Here is a 22,532-nt window from a genome sequence, read left to right as displayed (position 1 = left end):
CATTCAAGATAGGCTTTCAGACAGGATTAGAAATAGTGAATGGAGAGTAGACATATCTGCCAGGGCGAACCCAAAGGACTGTTGTCAGGGGACATGTTCCCTCCTCCATGTGTGATATTGAGGCACGTCTCTGACTCACCCCCTCACACAACCACTCCCACCCCCTTTCATATCTGAAAAGTCACATTATGTCTTCCCGGTCTTGCCCCTCAGTTACACAAATGCAGATTTGGTAACAAGACAGCGCTGGTCTCCTCTGTTGTTTACAGACTTCTTCAAGAAAGGGCGCTGTCATGTTTACATTGTCCCTCGGAGCTCATCACAGTCTGGAGGAGTCTTTGGCCTTTCTAATAATATCTAGAATATCAATGTGTAAATGCAGTGAGCAGTAAGACGGCGGCTCTTCTATGCAGACAAATGGGAGAGTCTCTGGAGGAAAACAGCTGCTTTCTTTGCCTGGAGGACATGGTTCTGATGGTTTCTTTCTTTTTTTAACCAAGCTACACAAATGAAGCCTTTTCATTTGCTCTGCAACACATTCAAATAACTGGACACCATAAACATGTAAAGATAAATGTGAATATATCCTTACATTGAATTGTTAATGAATCTATCTTTTTTCAAAAGCTTTCAGATTCCCTGAAGGGAAAACCTAGCATTTAGCTTCAGCCCTATTGCCTGGGATCAATGGGGGGAAAGCCAGGGGCTGTGATGCAGTTGGATAAAGGGGAGGTTCAACCGCGGCGATTGATATCACCTCACTAATCCCTCCACATCTCCTCTAAATCCACCTGGCTGGAGCTCGGAATGAGCCTGTAATGTGATGAATTAACATGTCAATGCTGCAAACCACATTAACATCTCCGATCGTCATATTTTTTTGATGTGGATTATTAATTGTTGAAATGAAAGCAGTCAGGATTATATTTTTTCTTAGATTTAGAAATCTATCTTCATTCTTTCCTGATGCTGTGACGTACTATACAGCTCGTTTTCAAGATCAGATGGCATTTCACAGCAAACCTTTATCTGAAATGTCAAATATTGTATGCCATGTAGTCTTTCTGGATATTAAAGAGCTATTCACCTCTTATTAATAGCCGATAGAGGCCATGTGGCGCGGCATGTGTTCGTTTGGTCTTTGTTTACGCTGAAGATGAAGGTCACCCCCTCATTAGTGCAGCAGCATCTTTTTTGATGTTGTGATATAGTAATCAAGCGTGGCTCACATCGCTGTTTACTGTTGACCTTTAGTTAAAAGCACATCACTGTCGAGTCGATTCCAAACTTATTATGCTCCCATAAAACTCCAGGCATCATGTACAGTGGACAGACCCCATTTAATCTGCTGTCATTAGGCTCCAGTAACCCTGTGCTCCCTCTGTAAATAGGGCCAACACCATAATGCTCATGAGCCCATTATGTTTCATATAAGAATATATATGCTGATGTCAAGCTCACTTGTGTACAACTGGGCTTTTAGCTACAGTATGTATTCAGAAATCCTGCTTGTCACACAACAGTACACTTTGGCACCTCTCACTTCTCTGCAACTAGACATTTGCATGTCAATAGCATCAGTCTACCACTGTGCTTTTGGCTTTTGTGAACACTCTGAAAAGAAGCCATGTCTTTGGGGGTCTTTGAAAGGAAACATCAGAATAATGTGTTAGGCCTTGCCGACTTCATTAACATGTTATTTTCTCCAAATTAATCACGTCTCATTTGATCATCGATCACGATTAATGACTCTAGGGCGTACAATTTAGGACAGTTTGTAAAGCACATGCACCATTTAAAGCATATGCCTCAAGGGAAATGGGCAGCTACAAACTGCTCTCTACAGTATGATGCAACACTCAGTGATACGTATAAATCAGATCGGATTAATGAATTCCCTAAGACTAGCAGTCTAACACCATGTTTTACCTGAATGTGGAATGTCTCTGGGTTTGCACATTACAGTAACTGCTGCAAATGCTAACGCACCTAATGCATTGTTAGCTCATTAATTTCACAGGCAGCATCTGGGTCATGTCTCCGCTTGGTAAATGTGTTATTCTTTGGAGCCCTTTCACACCTACTGATAAAGCTGATCTTTCAATTTCCCCTAAGAACTGCAGCCTCTATAGTTACCTTAAATTAAAGCTGTTATTTTGCTCATGAGGCCATGAACAGATTTATTTTCTCAACATATTAACAGTACATAATACACACACACAAATGCCCAAGGCTTTTACATTTCACAGTGAAGAGCCAACAGCGCTTTATTGTAAAAAAATAAAATAAAAAAGAAATTAATTTAACATTATTCTGGACAAGTTGATCTGAATTTGTAATCATGGTCTGCATAAACATAATTCAAAATGCAGTGGATGAAAGTGGTGAATTACATGCACTCAGTGCAGGGCTTCACTGCTTTTGAAATGGTGCATAGCTAAGTGTTGTCCTCAGGATGATCAGTTCTTCAAAGGACTGGCTTTGTATGGTTTATGAGGATACTTCTGTTTGTGTTTTAGCTTATGTGATGGGGTGTTGGTGAATGGGCAGCATATTAAAACCGCAATACTGCATTCTCTCTATCCTAAGCAGGACATATCCACCAAATTGTAGAAATTACTGCTTTGTAAATTACGCACATCCAGTTTTAGATGTATATTGTATGCTGCAATGACGATGTCAATCACGTTATCATTCAAACCATTCCTCAGGCCTGGGGGAACTCTTTTATTCTGTGAAAATAGTTGCTCTGCAGTGGGCTTTACTCTTAGTTGCATATCTGCAACTGCATTTGATACAAGCTCTACAAATGATTATTCAGGCCAAGTACGACTACATGGTCTCCTTAACCCAGAGTAGAAAGGTCAATACTAGCCATAGGAGCCGATCCATCTCAGATTTTATAATGCAGTGCCAGTGAACTTAGAGCTCTGATTGTGAGAGATCAACTCCCTGTTGTAATTACCAGCCAGACCTCAATTAACTCACAGTTCAACTCTATATGTTTGTCAAGTGTAGAAAAAGAGAGAAATGTTTCTCCCATCCCTGTCAATTATTTGGTATGGCTTGTATCAATGTTCAATGTGCTGCATAGTGTTAAACAAATTACTTTAAAAAAGACATGCTTTAAGCATTCAATACAGAGATCAAATTGGAAATAGGGATTCATCCAAAATGCATACTCTCATTAATTTCAAACACCAATCAATATTAATGTTAAGTGAGTTCTCTTCTCACGTAGTAACTCCGATCAACTGGCGGTGAAGTCCATGGAAAGCAACATTTTGTTACTCCTGCTGTAACATTACATCACGAGTAATACACAGCAAATCGCATTTGAAGTGATTGTCATAAACTTTTATTTGCTTTATATACGTCGAGCCATGCCAACGCTGTTCAGGATCCTTGCACTTGCCTGGATCTTTATTAGGGATGCATACCAGAAGGCTAAAAATCCATCCTCCTTTCAACTGTAAGCCAGAAATTGATGTTAGTGCTGCCATGTTATACGTGCTGTCCTCACAGTGAAGGAGATGAGAGCAGCAGCCTGAAATATCTGCTGAATTCTCCTTGTTATGTTCAAGTATATCCTCTCTAGGAATTCAATCCCTTTTCACATGTTCTCACCAAGTCCGATCAAATGTGTATCACTTTCGTAGATGTGTGATGATATGACCAACTACACTCAGAAAGGTATCTGTGTTAGTAATGTAAGCATTAAATATCTGATTCACTGACATTTTGTAATAATATGCCTGATGAAAATGCTCTTTGGATATTTACCCAGTCATGATGCTGAAATGAAACACATTGAAGCAAAATCTGGTCCACTCTTCTTCTCTTTGACTCTGAGCAATACTCATGTGAAATTGGTGTTGAAGATGATAACACTAAGGGTGTACAGCCATTTACAGTAATTTGCTTTCTGTGGCTGTACTTACACAGCGGTGCTTTGAGATGAATGCTGAAAAATCCACATGCTTACACTGAAATAATGCTGCACTGTAACTGAAGCACTTAAAACTAAGTACATCTGAGGCTTATGGGAAGGTCAGTTGGATATAATTCCATGTCAACTCATCCCTGACATTTTACTGGAATATTTTACCGACCAAACCAGTGCTGAGTTCAATAAAATGCAACAATATGTGCAAACGGTAAGTAGACTGCATTTATTTATCTACAGACCAATTAAAACCCTTAACAACACAAGCCAACATCCACACACTCATTCATACACTGATGGAAGAGGCTGCAATGCAAGGTGCCCACCTGCTCCTCGCTAACGGTTAGGGGTTCATTGTCTTTCTTTAAGGATACCCCCAGCAGAATCTTCTGACTAGACCAGAAGTCCTCTCTACCTCCTGAGCCAAGCCGCCTAGATATCCAATGGGAAATGGTCTGTACTGGATTATTTGAAATGAGTAGAATAAACACAAGTGTCCTATTTTAATTAGACTTCCCTTGTTTGTGGTAAATGATTTGCCGTTGTTTCTTGAAGACATCACAAATACCGCTTTTACCTCTTTCGTTAGCAGCACTTTAGAGCTGTGTTGGCAGGGTGATAGGAATCGCACACAAAACACTTTGTCCAGAGATCAAATCCCGCTCTGCAATTGGCATCTGTTGGAGGGTGGATAATGAGTATACCATGTGTAAGCCCTAATGTGTTTACATACAGCAAAATTAGAGACAGACCCAATACTAGCTTCTCTTCTCAAAGAATCCCTGTGGGCTACTTGAGTGATTTGCTACTTTGAGTTTTTTTCAGTAGGACTGTCTAGTGGGACTCTGCAGTGGATCAATAAGAGTTAGGATGATGAACTGTTGGGGAAATTTCTTTATTTATCAATTTAAAAAAGAAATAAGTAAGCTCCCTAGTGCTTTTCCGTCTAATTGAGTCAGTTTGCTTTGATTAATATCCCTATTCTCCAACATATTGTTTCACATATCGTATCAATGCCTAAATCGTATCTGACATTCTTAGAGATGGACAACCAGTCAAGAGAAAAAGAGGCAATATAGATGTAGGGACAGGCCGACTGCCTCAACCTGCAGCTTTAGGACTTCTAGATCAAATCTGTCATTTTAGTCACCAAGATCAAATAGTTGTTTCAAGCACCGTCAGCATTTAACAGAATGGCCATTATTTATTTGCTGTGTAGCCGCAGGATTCATCTCAACATGTACTCACCTGGAATCTGTCTTTATTTGGCCTGCCAAGCTCACCCCTCCGTGTTTCCTTGGCCGTTTGGCTGGTAATGATACTCAAGGCAGCCTTTATCCAGCAGCCAGGAGAAGGAGTGGAGACACGGCTTAGCAGGCGTCCACAGCAGCGGCGCCTTCATTCCTCACCATCTCCCTTTCGTTTCTTTAGAAATATGTCAGCATCTCCGCGGTGATTAGCAGTCGGAATGTGCTGTGTCTTTGTCCTTGATTTAATGCCAAATCTCCTAAGTAATAATGACTGCACAGGCTCTGTGTCTGATGGAAAAAGCAAAGGAGCGGAAGTGTGGGCCCTCATCCCTCACTGTTATTGTAGCACGGGTTCCCAGCTGGAGCCGTATGAAGTCCCAGTTTGCTTTTGACATTTTATGAATGCTGTTTCTGAAACATGCCAATCTCCTTGTTTTAATATGGCGGACTGTTGTTCGTCAAGGCAGGGAGCTTGTATGCAGAGCGTGCCGGTGAGAGGAGACGTGCAGTATGTGTGTACATTCCTTATTGATTTCTCTGTGTTGAATTTCATGTTTGCCTATTTAGAAATAAACATGTGTGAGCGGACAATTTACAGATATATCTACCGAGTTATTGACAAGTAGGAGCCAGGGAGCGATCCTAACGTAAGCTAAGCTTGTCTCAAAATGGAGCACCGATTTAGACTTTCTGGAACACAAATTGAACGTGAAGACACTAAATTAAGTTATGTCATTGCCTCTCACATTTTAATGAGTTCAGCTGAGGTAACCACCCAAGTACATAGGTTTCTGCTTCCTGTCTTGTTACCTGTCTCTTATCATTCCTATAATGGCACTTTCAGCCTTTGTTAAAATGTAACAGCACCAGAAGCATTTGTAATCAGTGATTACACTCTCTCAGTTCAGGGTGGCTCACTTCATTTGAAGTTAGATGTTCCGGAGGACTAATGCAGCTTTGTGAATGCCTTTGTTGCAGTCTAATAACAGAGCGGTGAGAGTCAGAAACTCCATCTACTGAGAACTTGTATTGGTTCCTTTTTTAACAGAGTCCATTCAGCCTCTCTCTAAGGGATGTTGGGGCGTAGGAGTACATTTGGCTCTGTGCTCATTTGCAATGCAGAGATCTCTCCACTGTAAAAGAACAAAGGGTCTTCTACACTAAGCTTACACGGCTGTGGGCTCCGACCAAAATAAAGAGGAATAAAATCTCTGTATTTTCTTCTAAATACAGAATCTGCATGGGGACAACTCACGTGTTGTACTGTCGGGGTGCTTTTGAACATTGATGAAGTAGGATGGGACTGGCAGAAATGAACATTTCCTGTTAATCAGGAGCTGAAGAATTGTGGAGGATGGCGTTTTACGGCTTGTACTCGTGGAGTGCCGTCTTGCATTAAGGGCTAATAACCTTCCTTAGACTCAGCTCAGCGCCCCTCTATCCTCCCCCCGCCCACATCACAGTTGTATTTATTATGTGCAGCAAGGCCACGGTGATGAGACGATCAATATTTCTGGGATGATGAGGGAGAACTCATGCAATCTGTCTCTTTCTGTTCCTCCCTTGGCAGTGCTTCAGCAGGTAGAGAGATCAGAGCCGAGAGGACCTCTGAGATGCTGTTGGAGGGGAGACTGATGAAGTCCTCTGTGCTGTGTGTCCTCTAAACACACACACTCCATCACACTGTCCTATGTCCTTGCTACGTCCTGATTAAAAATGTTGACCTGATGTATTTTATCTCGACAAGAATTAGTGTTATCGCACTTATTCTGCTGCTGCGTTTGCAGATCTAAACATATCTGGCATCAGTCGTACTGGAAATTGAAAATCTTGTATCCATGGTGAATAATAAGGTGCCCTTTTGGAAACTTTTCTTGGGAAGACACATTTCTCTGTTAAGGGAATCAGTGTGGATTATAAATTGTATTAATTTCAATTCAAGTTGAACATTATGTTAAGAGGACATTTAGACAAAGGTCATCCAACACCTTCTTCCGTGTTATTTTTTTACTAATTCGCCTAAAGTCTTTCCCACCATTTTCTCTCTCTTCGATGTCTAACTATTTTCTATTATTTTATCCATTATCCATTGTTATTAGTTGTAGTTTCTGAGAAATCATGTTTTCCACATAATTTCCTTTAGACGACAGGTCTAAAAACTGGGCAGCGGTTGCCATGGTGAAGAGCCCAGTCACAATCACAAGTTCAATACTATGCTATTGCTATACCTGTGAATATAAACCACCAGAAGTGCAATTTTAACCCCCAGAGCCCCCACCTCCTTGAAAAAGGTATTACCTAATTTCAGTCAAACAACTCCTGTGTTTCTTTAACATGTTTATTCAACACATCCTCACTCCCAGGTCGGCCTATGTGGACGTTATGTCAATTCCCCTGTGTCGGCTTTTTCCAACGCAAGGGGGGGGGCCCTTAGCGCACATTTTCAACTTTCCGGGATGTCCATAGGCTTCTATATAGCTCCCTACACGTATGTTGTAGAGCAGGGGTTCCCAAAGTGGGTTCCCCCGGGGGGGTCGCGAGATGTTTTCAGAATCCTCTTGATGTGACCCCTGAGGTGTTTTAAAAAATATATATATATTTTTAAATAATTATTATTTGTATTATTATTAATAATAATAACGTGTGCATAGACATTTTGTATTATGTAAGTCTGTTTAATAGGTAAGCGGGACAAATAAAGGAATTTTGATTCTGACAGATTTACGACAGTCATTTGCAGCTCAAAGGTCACTTTACAGCACCACAGTAATATCAGTAAAACACACATCAACTATACTAGTATAGTTCTTCTGAACAGATCTTTAATACATTTTTCAAAATGAAACGTTGGTAATACCAACTAGTGAGAAGCCAGACAGGCCAGCGGAGAAGGCTGCGGAGGAGAGCGGAGAGCCGCCATCACAAAGGCTGTCGACTTCTTGCGCGGGAGGAGGAGGAGGAGGAGGACGACAACCGTAAGGCGGTCCATAAGCAGTCAGACAAGCCTTCATCCAAGTGTCGCAAGTATCGAGAGGAATACATCCAGTACGGATTCAGCCTCATTATCAATGAAGCACAACATCCCCAATGTGTAGTGTGCACTGAGGTTCTTGCACATGAGAGCTTAAAGCCCGTACAAATGCGCAGACATTTAAACACGAAGCACCCCTCTCTTGCTACTAAACCAGCAGATTTTTTCCGCCGAAAGCAGAGAGAATTGCAAGGCCAAAAGAAAGTTAGAACTAACCAAGCAACAATCCTTACCAAGGCTCAAAAGCCATCATATGAGGTGGCATATTTAAATGCACAGGCAAAAAAGCGATACACAATCGGAGAAACCCTAATTAAACCTGATGCTATCGCTATGAGTAGGGCAATGCATGGGGATAAACAGGCACGGGAGCTGGAAGCAGTGCCGCTGTCTGACGGGACCATATCCCGGCGCATCACGGACATGGCCCAGGATATCAAGTCTCAGCTGATTGACAGAGTGAAGAAAGGGAAATATGCTTTGCAGTTAGACGAATCCACAGATATGTCAAACTCTGCCCAACTGCTTGTTTTCGCCAGATACAGTTTTGATGGAAAACTTGATGAGGACATGCTGTTTTGCACCCCGCTGGAGCAAACAATGGTGTAGCTGTATTAAAGTCCGAGTGGAAACAGTCCTGAGTAAATCTGATTTTGTCAGAAATCGGGAGAAATGTGGGAGAAATATGACCTCGGGAGGAAATCGGGAGAGGGCTATGAAATCGGGAGTCTCCCGCGAAAATCGGGAGGGTTGGCAAGTATGTCATTAGGTGAGATTAACGCTGAAAATATGCACCGCAACAATGTTCATATGTTTACTACAGTTTATGTCTTTAAAGTTTACACCGCAACAATGTTCTCCTAATTTACATGGAGATTACTTTGACTCACGAGTCCTGCTGTTATCTTATATTAAATTGCAATATGTAAAATCATATCATGGTTGTCAGGCTGTTCTGTTCTTGTGTGTTGTCGTTATGCGCGTGTTTGGATACGCCTATTAGTGCGTGCGTCATGTGCACACGTTTTTCTTTCAGCCTGTCCTCCTACAAAAAACGACCAAATAGGTCGATTGTTTAAGCACCAGATTACGACCCATAGCCACGTTTTAAAGTGTAGCACCTCTAGTGGTCGTGTAAGAAACAACATGCTCCCGTTTATCTACAAATAACCCTCTCTGGAAAATCCTAAATTGTAGAACAGTTTGGCCATTAAAATGCTTTTTGATTAGATTTCTAGCGAGAAGTGTATATTGTACTTTTATAATCCACGTCCAGTGGAAGTGTAGGATCTATAGTTTGATAGATATTACGAAGATGATTTGAGGTCTCGCCAGGATAACGTGTATATGCGGCAGCTTCCATGTAAAGTTAGCGTGGGTGAAAACAGTATTTCCGGTCTCGAAGTTTTCATAATAAAACCGGATATATTCCCCTCACTGTCAAATGATTACACAGTGATATCTGCATTACTCATCCACTAAAAAACATCAGTTTATCCTTGTTAATTACACAATATTGATTGGTTTAAATGGTGTACAATGCTTTTGTGTTTTTAACCTTCGAGTCAGAGAAACAAATAGTTTTTTAGGAGTTTAGACACTACAGTTTCCGAAGACACTACACTACCCAGAATCCCCAGCTATCGTTTGGGACTACAACATCCGCCTTGCTTTACAAACCCCGTGATTAGTCATCAAGCCCTGTGATTGGATGTTGGAGTGGCAGTGCGACAAGGTTACGCTGTCAAACAGCTCTTTGAAATGGAATGGAACCACGGCAGACTTTCCAAAACTGGAATTGGACGGGTCCAGCCCCCGGCTCCAGCTTCCCTCCCCCCCCCCCCCCCCCCAGAACTACACATGCTGGCTATTGTGTGTTTCGCAATATATGGCACGTCTCTTTATAAGACGTTTTCGTATTTCCCACAATTAGAAGTTGGCAGTATTAAACATGTACACCCTGGATGTTTAGGGGATACGAAACACAGTGGTGTTATCAATTGTAAAACATATAATTAATAAATGGTGAAATAATATACCCACATGACACCTAAGGTCAGAAGAGCTTTATTTAACAGCTGGTCTTATGTCTGTGACCCCTCCTGTTGTTCATTGATAAGCCGGAAACATGCACTTGTCAAGGTTCAGAGGCAAATTTTGCAAATATGGCAGTAGCCATCGATCATCTTAAGATAAGATAAGATATACTTTATTGATCCCAATTTGGGAAATGTTTTTGTTACAGCAGCATGTACTACTTTGTTCTACTCCACTACAATTCAGAGGTTAACCTGGTATTTTTACTCTACTACATTTATTTTTGTTACTTTGCAGATTCTGATTAATGATGTGAAATATAAACAACCCTTAAATCAGACTTTAGTTACACCTGAGTAAAATGCAGCCTTATCAGTTTGTCTGTTTTGCACATCCTCCTGTTAATATCTTTGGACGTCCTGCACTAAACTGTTTTATTGTAGAGATCACTACAGTATCTTCTAGATATTTTCCATTCTATATTTCTATCATTGACCCCTATTTTGTATGTAGGCTACTCTTAATATTTAAATGTTTTCATCAATAACTAAATAAATATAACTTATTCAATAACGTGCTTTAACCACTAGGAGGTGCGGTTTAGACCAGTGGTCTAGTTAATAAAACATAATAATATCGTACATAATATGATTATTCACTTTATTGTGAGTTTAAAACAGAACGGTAAAGGAAAATACAGTTTCAGTCTCTCGATGTGAAGCTTATGCATTGTACCATGAACCTGTATAGACCTGTAACAGTCAACTGCATGAGGAGTTGGAAAGGTAGTTCAGAAAATCAGTAATATCTTTAAAAAGCTGTGCACCGTTATGGTGTAAATACAGACTATCTACTAATTGGATCAAATATAAAAGTCAGCCGAATTAGTGTTGATACTGCAAGGAGACGTATTGTGTGAAAAGAAATGGAAGATGTTGTTTAATTGTTGATATATTTATGGTTCACGTCACGTATTCAGTTTTGGCGGCATCTCTTCCAGTTTGTCAAAAGGTCTTCTGATCAGGGCTCTATAAATACATATCTAGGGCAGATATGTAATATTTAATGCAGCCGAACCGTGTATTACAATGCCGTTATGTGATGACCTTCAAAGAGAAAAGCAAGAACACTCGGAATAAAGTATTATTATTATTATTTTTAATGTTTTCCGATTTCATATCACATAAACACCATATCCCGACGTGCATTGCGGCGTGATTTTAGCCTATCAAAACCTCTGAAAAAAGAAATGTGTCTCTCAGAATCGAAAGAGAAAAACCTATGGGAAAAACACAAAAGCATTGTACACAATTTAAACCAATTAATGTCGTATAATTAACTAGGATAAACTGATGTTTTTTTAGTGGATGAGTAGTGCAGATATCACTGTTAAATCATTTGATCATTGGTTTTATTATGAAAACGGCGAGACCGGAAATACTGTTTTCAACCCGTAACTTTACATGGAAGCTTGCCGCATATACACGTTCTCCTGACGAAATCTCAAATCATCTTCGTAATATCTATCAAACTATAGATCCTACATATCGACTGGACGTGGATTCTAAAAGTACAATATATACTTCTCGCTAGAAATCTAATCATAAAGCGTTTTAATGGCCAAACTATCCTACAATTTAGGATTTTCCAGAGAGGGTTATTTGTAAATAAACGGGAGCATGTTGTTTCTTACACGACCACTAGAGGTGCTACACTTTAAAACGTGGCTATGGGTCGTAATCTGGTGCTTAAACAATCGACCCATTTGGTCGTATGAGTTGGAGGACTTGTTGTTTTCTTTTTCTTCCAGTCACCACGTGATAGTGGGGGGTCGCCAGTCTCTGGCACTGTTATTTTGGGGGTCGCGGGCTGAAAAGTTTGGGAACCCTTGTTGTAGAGGACTTGAGATCGCGAGCGAATGCTACCCGCAGATCCATTCTCACAGCGCTTATCAACGTTTTTCTTACTCAATATCAAGCCACACTTATTGTTTTTACTTCTTTATTTTAATTGAATAATGTAGGACTTTTGTTGCCGACAGTTCTGCGGCGGGATTTGACGCTCATGGAAGCACGGCATTCGTTTGTGTCGACTGCCCTTAAAGGCAAAGAATTGTACACCCGTAAGTAAGTATTCCCCTTACTGACGATTGATTTTACAGTGATATCTGCACTACTCATCGACTAAAAAACACCAGATTATCCTTGTTAATTACACAACATTGATTGGTTTAAATTGTGTGCAATGCTTTTGTATTTTTCCCCTTCGATTCGGAGAAACAAATATTTTTTCGGAGTAGAGGATGGCAGAAGACACTACACTACCCAGAATCCCCAGCTATCGTTTGGACTACACCATGTGCTCTGTTTAATGTCATGTGATCTTCACATTTCTCCCTGCAGAAAAAAAAAACATGGCCGAACTTCGTTTTATTCTAGGTGGAAAATGCCTATTTTAAAGTTAGTTTGGCCATTAAAATGCGTTTTGATGTCATTTGATGCGAGAAATATGAGTTGTTATTTCAGATTATGTGTGCAGTGGATGTACATGATCTTTAGTTTGCTAGTTATTACGAAGATTACTTCAGGAAATTGCGTCCAACGTTTTCATTGTTACCAAGGTGGTTGTTAGGGACGCTGCTATCGATATTATTTCTGTTATGTTGTGTAACTGTTTAATGGTGTTATGTTTATTGCTACCCCCTTCCCCGTCAATGTATAGTGTTGGTCCACAGCGCAAACATATTAGTTTAACAAAATCCGCATCTAAAGATAGCCTATGTTATTTTCCCCTGTGCAATTCCAGTCTCACATCTCACAGCACATCGTCATTAACAAATACCGGAAACAGACCGAAAATTAAAAACAAAAATATATATATACTTTATTCCGAGTGTGCTTGCTTTTCTCTGAAAGTCATCACATAACGGCATTGTAATACACGGTTCGGCTGCATTAAATATTACATATCTGCCGTAGTTCTATATTTATAGAGCCCTGATGAGAAGACTTCTAGACAAACATGAGGAACTGAAAACGTGACGTGGATCATAAATATATCAGCCATTAAACAACATCTTACATTTCTTTTCACACAATACGTCTCCTTGCAGTATCAACACTAATTCGGCTGACTTTTATATTTGATCCAATTGGTAGATAGGCTGTATTTACACCATAAAGGTGCACAGCTGATATAAAGGGACACCTAGTGGTTAAAGCATGTTATTGAATTTCATTATTTTTATTATTAGATATTAATAGGATCCCTATAAAGTATATTCATTACTCGTTATTCTCTACTAATAGTTCATTAAAGACTGTATGTAATGACTATTTTGCACATCCCTTTCAAGATTTCAAGATTTTCTAAGGTTTATTGACATATCATATAGGCCTACACAACTATGGTGTAGTTCTGCACTGAATGAAAAACTTGGGTCGCAGGTTCCTCAATAGTGCATTACAAGACATCTATCAATATGTGTGCATACCTCCAGCAATGTTAACTATGTTGAAGCACTTATTTTAACTGATATTATACATAATGTATTATACTCTTATAAGATGTATGTAGATATTTCATCTCCGGCCTTGTCAGGTATTGAACAATCAATAAATAAAGAACACAGAATTGTTGAATATAAAACACAGAATGTGTGTGATTATACTAAATGATTTACAAATAAACACCACTGCATATTTAACTGTTACACATGCTGATGTAATGCAAATGTTCCAACTTGGGATCAATAAAGTATATCTTATCTTAAGCTGATCGATGGCTACTGCCATATTTGCAAAATTTGCCTCGGAACCTTGACACGTGCATGTTTCAGGCTTATCAATTAATGTAATGTAATGTTATCAATTAACAACAGGAGGGGTCACAAACATAAGACCAGCTGTTAAATAAAGCTCTTCTGACCTTAGCTGGCATGTGTGTATATATATTAATGCTGCCCATTATGGGCACAAGCAATTTTCACCCATTTATTAATTATATGTTTTAAATGTGAGTGTTTCCTGTCCCCTAAACCTCCAGGGATGTACACAGTTTAATACTGGCAACTTCTTATTGTGGGAAATACGACAACGTCTTTTAAAACTACAACTCCCAGTAGAGACGTGCCATAGATAGAGAACATGTTGCAAAACAGAATAGCCAGCATGTGTAGTTCTGGGGACGGGGTGGGGGAGGGGGGGACGCGGTGGACCCGTTCAAATCCAGTTTTGGACAGTCTGCTGTGGTTCCATCCCATTTCAAGTGCTGTTCGAGGCTCGGCGTAACCCTCGGAGCACACTCTCCAATCACAGAGCTTGAGGACTATCACGGGGTTTGTAAAACAGAGCACATGGTGTAGTCCAAACGATAGCTGGGGATTCTGGGTAGTGTAGTGTCTTCTGCCATCCTTTACTCCGAAAAAATATTTGTTTCTCCGAATCGAAGGGGAAAAATACAAAAGCATTGCACACAATTTAAACCAATCAATGTTGTGTAATTAACAAGGATAATCTGGTGTTTTTTAGTCCATGAGTAGTGCAGATATCACTGTAAAATCAATCGACAGTAAGGGGAATACTTACTTCCGGGTGTACAATTCTCCGTTATCCAATGAGAATGGACGCTCACATTGCCTTTAAGGGCAACCGACACAAACGAATGCCGTGCTTCCATGAGCGTCAAATCCCGCCGCAGAACTGACGGCAACAAAAGTCCTACATTATTCAATTAAAATAAAGAAGTAAAAACAATAAGTGTGGCTTGATATTGAGTAAGAAAAACGTTGATAAGCGCTGTGAGAATGGATCTGCGGGTAGCATTCGCTCGCGATCTCAAGTCCTCTACAACATACGTTTAGGGAGCTATATAGAAGCCTATGGACATCCCGGAAAGTTGAAAATGTACGCTAAGGGCCCCCCTTGCGTTGGAAAAAGCCGACACAGGGGACTTGACATAACGTCAACATAGGCCGACCTGGGAGTGAGGATGTGTTGGTTTATTAGAAGCAGCATATAGTTGAGTTTGGCGTCTAGGCTCGGGCCTCATCACTCCACATATATACATAGGACGATGAGTGATGATTAAATAACTAACCCCCGAGCCTACAGGTGGAAGCTGGGGTGGAAGCTGGTGGTGGGGCAGGCAAGCAGCAGCGACGTAGAGGTAGCTGCAGCAAAGCAGCAGCAAGCAATGCATAGAGAGAGATCTGGCAGGTTAAATAGAGCGGCATATTAAGGAGACTCTGTTTGGTTGGCTGTAGAGTGGCAAGGGGGCGTTAGGTATGAATAAGCATAAGTGCTCGAGTTGACTGCCTGAACTAGCTCGCAGGCTTTGCCCCATTCATGTTTTCAATTCAATTCAATGCTTTATTGTCATTTGCACATTAGCTACAGTGTAGATATGGCAATGAAAAACTTAGGTCACAGGCTCCTCCAACAGTGTGACATGTTTTACACTTGTACCTGTGCATGCAGGCATTCTGAAATGTACCCGCGGTATTCTGTCAGGAGATGCAGTTACTTAAATCAACAAATATTAGAAGAGCTGTGTGTAAAGAACAGGTTGTTAGCCGCTAGGCTAATTTATGCAGTCAAAAATGCCTTAAGCTTAAACCAACAGTCGGGATTAACCCCATGCATTCGCACATCCCCCTCCAGGTAGGCCCATTCGGGCCCCCCTGTTAGTCGAATCCCTAACGTAATATAATCTATTGAACTGATGTTTGTTGCTTGAATTCACCTCGGTAGCTATAATTAACATCTCTCCAAGTTTGAATGTATCCAGGGATGTACTCAAGACCTTTTATCTAAGAACCACATATTTCCTGTTCTTAATGTTATTTATTGATCATTTAAGCAGGAGCATTTCATGCTGATCCGCGCTATAGAAGAGCTCTAAATGTGAGTAAAGTTATATTAGCTGTGGGAGAAATTCCAGCACCAGGGGTGCCAGAAAAAGCTTATCTCACTTTGCAACTCTTTAATGTTCAGTTTCAGTTTAAAGGAGACATGTCATTCTTTTCCGGTTATTACCCGTCCCCTTGTGTGTTATGAAGGTTTTTATGCATGTAAGCGGTGTGCAGAGTCAAAACCCTCAAAGTACACCCTGTAGCAAGTAAAACTCTAAAACAGAAAATACCTCCCCAAAACGCCTCGTTGGTGAAACCTCATTGTCCATTTTTTACTTCCTGGGTGCTGTGTCGTAGAAGCACCCAGTAGCCACGCCCAGAACTATGACGCGATACGGTCATGCGGTACCCTGAACCAAATGGGCCAATCCGTGGAGCCGTGACATTACGTCCGCGGAGCCGTTACGTTAAGCCCCTGCTGATTGGTCCAAATTGACCAATCCACGACTTCCTCACACACACACACACACACACACACACACACACACACACACACACACACACACACACACACACACACACTCAGTGCAGGCAGCTCTGCTGATCTCTCCTCGCTGGCTGCAGGCTGATAACAGACAGTTGGGATCGCTGCAAAATTCTCTCTGCAGACCCATTCTCACAGCGTTTATCAACCTTTTTCTTCTCAATATCAAGCCACACTTATTGTTTTTACTTCGGCTGTGACTTTGTGTGTGCTCAGGGTGAGTTTGGCTGTGTTTGGCTGTGTATCGCTAAACAAGGAAATCACACCTCCACGGAGCTCAGCGCGATTCACAACGTCCCGACTGGTCCCGACCAATCGGAGCACACAGGGGGGGGGGGGCAAGAGCTGCAACGAGCCGTTTAGTGGAGAGAGTGAATACTGCTGAATACACATACTTTACAGAGATGCTGTATGCGAAACCAATGTGAGTTTGGAAAATTGCACAGTATTTTTCTATTTTAGTAGACCTCAACAATGGAATTATGATCAGTGGAAATGGCCATGACACCTCTCCTTTAAACTGTTTTGGAGAGGTGTTTATTCAACTTAACGGTCATTTTGTAGGCTGTAGTTTGCGGGGCTATTTCATTTTATAGCATTATACTGACAGGTGTTTCCAATATTTTGTCACTGATATACTGTAAATAGGTTTTATTGATGGAAGTGGAGTGAATATAAATGGGATGGAATACATGTTATAAAAATCTCTGTGTATAAGGCGATACAATTAAACAGCACATCAAATACAGCCTTTTAAATGACCATAACGTTTGATGAACACTTTTATAGAATAGTTTTTTAACAAAAGCTGAATCGAAACTTATGTGGAAGTTTTTGTTATGTAATGTAATTAAATAGTTAATATATGTTTTTGTAGGTGTTATTTGTTGAGCGGTTTGTACTCTGATAAAGGTCCGGTTCAAGTGTTTCACTGTAGCTGAGCCTATAAATGCTTTGGTATGTAGCACTGGTCGATACTTTACACTTGTCTTTTATGAAAAATAAACAGGAGAGAATAACTTTCAACAATATAGTTCATATAGTCTTTGAAAAGGATATGGCAGAGTCGTCTGCTAGGTTTTCAGCTCCTGCTAGAAAGGAATCCCGTTGAGCAGTGAGGGACTTTGTTAGCTTGACTCTTCTACATTTTGACACCTTTGCAAGCCCTTAGCCTCCAGCAATGCATGCCTTTTAGTCCCCAGATTGGATATGGATGGCTTTTCATGCATTATCACTTAGCAGGTGCTCACTGCACCAGAGCCGAATTGTCCACCACACACATGCAAGTGGTGTGGCCTCAGTGAGAGTGGGTTTACCTGACATGTTTACAAAATGTACTGTATCGGTGGACTTTCACAACTTCCACAGGAAGGCTCTCCATAGCTCCATGTCTGCCGCAAATAGGGAAAGCTGCCTAGCGATAACAGCACCTCCAGGAACGTCAGGATTGCTTTCTCTCAGTGGTTAGTGGCCTTCCAACAGCTTGTGATACATTATAAATCATTTACACAGTCATTTTGGAATGCAATATCCTCCTCTAAATGCTGGCTTTTCTTCTCCATTGTTATTAGAATGAATACTGCAGTAGGCGCACAAGGCTGAGGGGGACCCTTTAGCCACAGAAATTGAAAATTGATCAGGCAGTGTGGGAAGGTGTTGTCCCTGACACCACTGGTTCACCATGGGACTCTTTATTAGCATTTTAAGCACTGTCATTAGAGTTAGCTGTGCAGCCTGTAGCCTCATCCTCCTCTGGTTCTTCTCCTGTTCATCCCAAAAAGAGATCTCTTGTAACTGCAAACAGGGGAGATTACATTTAAATTGTATCTTGTTCATATCTCTACCGAAGGGAGGTGTAGGGAAAAGACTGCATGACATTAAGCCGGGCATGACATTTTTATTAAGCTATTATGTTTCTGTGTATGACTCCTGCTCTTGGATTTTAGTTATGTTTTCCTAGTAAATGAAACTAATCTTAAAGTAAATGTTCACAACTTCCTTGTTGTCTGTTGTCCATACATTTGTTACAGGCTTTGCAGGCTAGAATCTGTGTTTACTTTCAGACAGGCCTTTAAAATATCTCACCACTTAGTTTTATTTGGTTGCAAAATCTCTCTTTTTTTTTTACTATTACATATTGTACTGCATCTAAACAGAGGAACACTGTTTGGTAAAAGTTAAACTCAAAAGGATGTAACTCTGGATGATACCCACTTGATTTGACTCCGACTGCAGAAGCCTCATATCAGCTTCACATAAACTTTATTATGTGAGAGATGGTATTTTAAAGCTTAGCATAAACAGTAAGAATGATAACATCAATCAAATCCTCTTTTAGTGTTCTTACGGACATCTGACATTTGTTTTAAGCCAGATGTAAAGAAAAAGTGTCCATCTATCCGTACATTTTGGCCTTTGAAGTAAAGAATAATTACCCACTGATCGTTGATGCCTTTCACATTTTACTTGTCCTAGTGGAATTATTACGCACATTTTGAGAAGTTGCCCAGCAGTTAATTGCAATATCAAGCTAAAGGCAGGTTCTTGAATTTGTAGATTGATGATAACAGAAAGAGCTCTGTCATGTTTATGTGAGCTGTTTTATGTCATGCCAGAAAGGGACTCCACAAGTCAATCAAAATGAGTGAATAAAATGAGATTGAACCGGTGGGCTGTCAGGGAGATGTCATTAATTGTCTTGTCCTCTTCTCTTGCAGCACAGGATAGAAGATAGAAGAGAACGGTGAATGAGGACATCCGTGCGGAGAGGCATTTGTGACCGTTTCTCCTCGTCTGTAAGTCGGCGGGCTCCAGTATCGCAGCTGATGACTGTCCCTCAGGTGGCTGGACTGCAGGGCTGAGCGGGACGTTTTTTTTCGCTCAGGGGGGTGCCCCGGCTTGTATGTTGGTCACTTGCAGTTGCACTCGCTCACAAGGACCATGTGGTTCTCTCCAAGGAGAAGTCGTCTCCCCTCGCAGAACTGGCACAGTGCCCACAGTTGCACCAATGTGTCCTTGTGGGTGTTGAGCTTTTGTTGGTGTTTTGTGGCCGTGAGAGGTCAGAACTACCACCCAACTGTAAACACGCAGTATGGGAAACTCAGAGGGGTAAGGGTGCCCCTGCCCAGTGAGATTCTGGGGCCCGTGGACCAGTATCTGGGGGTCCCATACGCCGCGTCCCCAGTGGGAGAAAAGCGCTTCATGCCCCCGGAGCCCCCTTCCTCCTGGTCAGGGATCAAGAACGCCACTCACTTTGCTCCAGTCTGCCCACAAAATATTCACAACGCTGTGCCAGAGATCATGATGCCTGTATGGTTCACCTTCAACCTGGATATAGTCACGACTTACATACAGGATCAACACGAAGATTGTCTTTATCTCAACATCTATGTTCCAACTGAGGATGGTGAGTGCGTGGAGTAAACAGGGCCCAACGTTTCCTCCTACTCTTCTGTCTCTGCCTCCTTCTCGCTCTGTCTTTCTTCTTTAATTTTGTGTCACCTCTGTGTTTTGCGCTGAGCATGACCTGTTGTCTGGCGCATGCCGTGTCCGTGTCCATCATCTCAACCTCCCATCTTGACTTGGTCTTTCATTTAGTCTTTTCATCAACTCTCCCCTTCCATGCCACTGTTAGAGGTTCCTCTTTTGATGACTTAATGACTTATTAATATGACTGAATAAAAAAAAAAAAAGAAAGAAATCTAATCATACAAGGAACAGATTGGAAATACTTGGTGCACCTTCCTACCTTCACTGTCTTGACTGTTCTGGGGATCTTAGCCATTAGTAATTTGTAGCCTGCCTCATAAGTGAATGATCTACTACTGTAGGGTTGGTGAAATATTCTGTCTGGTACACGAGAGGCCTGTGGCATCAGCCTGACCTATGTAAGACCCTTTACTCTCCTTGCTTTATCCAGTTTGTCCTTGCACAAAGCTCAAACCAGGTTTTGTGCAAAAGGCAAACATAGATTGGGCTCCACCTTGACTAAGATTTCTAGATATTGACTCTTTTTAATGGCCCCCATTATTTTGCCACTTTAAGGAGACACACACAGGAAGAAAATGGGCTTGAAATGTTATGTGCTCTGAGAATCAAATGTGGAATATCTAACACTTTCACTTATCAGATTACAATGCAAACCGCAAAACGTTGGAAATCTAGCCCCTCTGCCTGCTGTGTGGCTGTAATGGGTCTTAAATAGAAGTGCATGTGAATATGGGCTTCCTGTGTCCCAGGATGCAGCAAATTCATTCTACCATTTTGGAATATTTCTGCAGCAACACCCCAGTTACTTTCTCAACAGGTCCTCTGTTGTTCTTGTTGTTAATGATGACTGGGATGGGGGAGGGAAGAGGGTGAAGGTGGGGGGTCTGACTCAGTCTGAGCTGTTGCATGTCACATGCAATCTTTTCCAGAGTTCTCTGTTATTTTGTAGTTTTTCCATTCATTTTACAGTCAAAAGAATATCCAAGGAATGTGCCAGGAAACCCAACAAGAAAATGTGTAGAAAAGGAGGTATGTAAAAAAAAAAAAAAGCCAACACGGAACGAAAGAAAGGAATTGAAACAGTGAAAAAGGGAGGAGTGATGGGTGCATCCTTCCAAAGCTGCCAATATCACCACCTATCAACTCCCAAATCAAAGTGCAAATTGAGATGAACGTGGGACTCGTGACTCAGATCAACCTTGACATGAGTGTAAGAGATGCGTGCGTGTGCGTGCGTGAGCGCGTGTGTGTGTGTGTGTGTGTGTGTGTGTGTGTGTGTGTGTGTGTGTGTGTGTGTGCGTGTGTGTGTGTGTGTGTGTGTGTATGCTGAATTGTGGTTTTACTACAAGAGTGTGTGAGGCAATGAACATGCCAGTCCCTAAATAAATAATGACGCTTTGTCAAGCAGTAGATCATGATGTCTAAGATGTATTTTATTTATTTTACATGATTGTATGGCTTTTCATGTTCAGAGTGGTATACTGTTTAAATCCAACGGTTGATTAAATCAGAAGCATGAGTGCCGCTTTGAAATACTACAAGATAAAACTCGACTTGGTATGCAAAGAACTTAAGTAATGTTTCAGACTGCTCTGACAGCACTTAAGGACACCAGCTTATTGGAAGTATTTATCAAACATGACACCTGAAAGCGTCAGAGCCTCAGCCGTTGATTACATTTCCACTCAAATCTGGAGGGCCACCTCTGTCTTACATTTATGATTCACAATTGTTCTAATAGGGGGTTGGTGGGGTATTTTATTGGCATGACAGCTTTCATCCATCCATGTGGCAAATACTAAAACACACAGTCATGGAGAGACACAGCCCAATTTCATTAGCTACAGCTAAAGTCTCTGTTGATAACAACAGAGGGATCAATCTCTAAGCCTGCCTGAAGGCACTAGGAGACCTTACAAGTTGCCTGAAGACTGTGACCCTGAGCATACCTCGCTCCACAGCAAAGATTCCGTTTCAGCTGAGACCTCGGCTGTTGATTTCCATGGAGGCAGGAAGCAGCTATTGGTCTGACTCGGTGCTCTCATACATTCTGCTTTGGTAAACCAATTTAGTTAGAGACAGACTGGCCCTCCAGGCACTTCTGCTTCTGAATTAGTCCCAGTTGTGGAATATACACAGAAATATCTCTTTAATATTCCCCTTCCACGTGGAATTTTTCAATTATCTTCCCCATGTCTGGTAATGAGAAAATGGTTTATCATAAGTTTCATATGTTGGTTTTGTGACACATTATTGTGCAGAAAAATGATTACTGCATCGTTCTTAATGCACAAACACAAAGGTTGTAATTGTCAGTCTGGCTGGAAACTCTCTTTATTTCAATTGCACCGCTTTTTAAACTGCTTTCTACTAATCTTGGCTTA

At 41.1% G+C, this 22,532-nt stretch overlaps 1 protein-coding gene across 2 annotated transcripts in view; it reads left to right on the top strand.

Moving 5' to 3' along the window:
* The window catches only part of nlgn3a (neuroligin 3a), a 158,656-nt gene that overhangs the window by 15,162 nt on the left and 120,962 nt on the right, over positions 1–22,532 (top strand). The window contains exons 2-3 of one of the 2 annotated variants that reach the window (XM_034093498.2): positions 19,377–20,065; positions 21,118–21,177. In XM_034093498.2, the coding sequence (XP_033949389.1) occupies positions 19,600–20,065; positions 21,118–21,177 (526 nt within the window). In that variant the 5' untranslated portion in view covers positions 19,377–19,599. The remainder of the gene's footprint in view (positions 1–19,376; positions 20,066–21,117; positions 21,178–22,532) is intronic. The other variant, XM_034093499.2, reaches the window with a different exon arrangement.

This window comes from Pseudochaenichthys georgianus, chromosome 10, assembly GCF_902827115.2.
Source record: "Pseudochaenichthys georgianus chromosome 10, fPseGeo1.2, whole genome shotgun sequence".
Classification (NCBI taxonomy): Eukaryota; Metazoa; Chordata; class Actinopteri; order Perciformes; family Channichthyidae; genus Pseudochaenichthys; species Pseudochaenichthys georgianus.
Note: the sequence above shows the minus strand (reverse complement) of the source record. Positions and strands in the feature narration are given on the sequence as shown.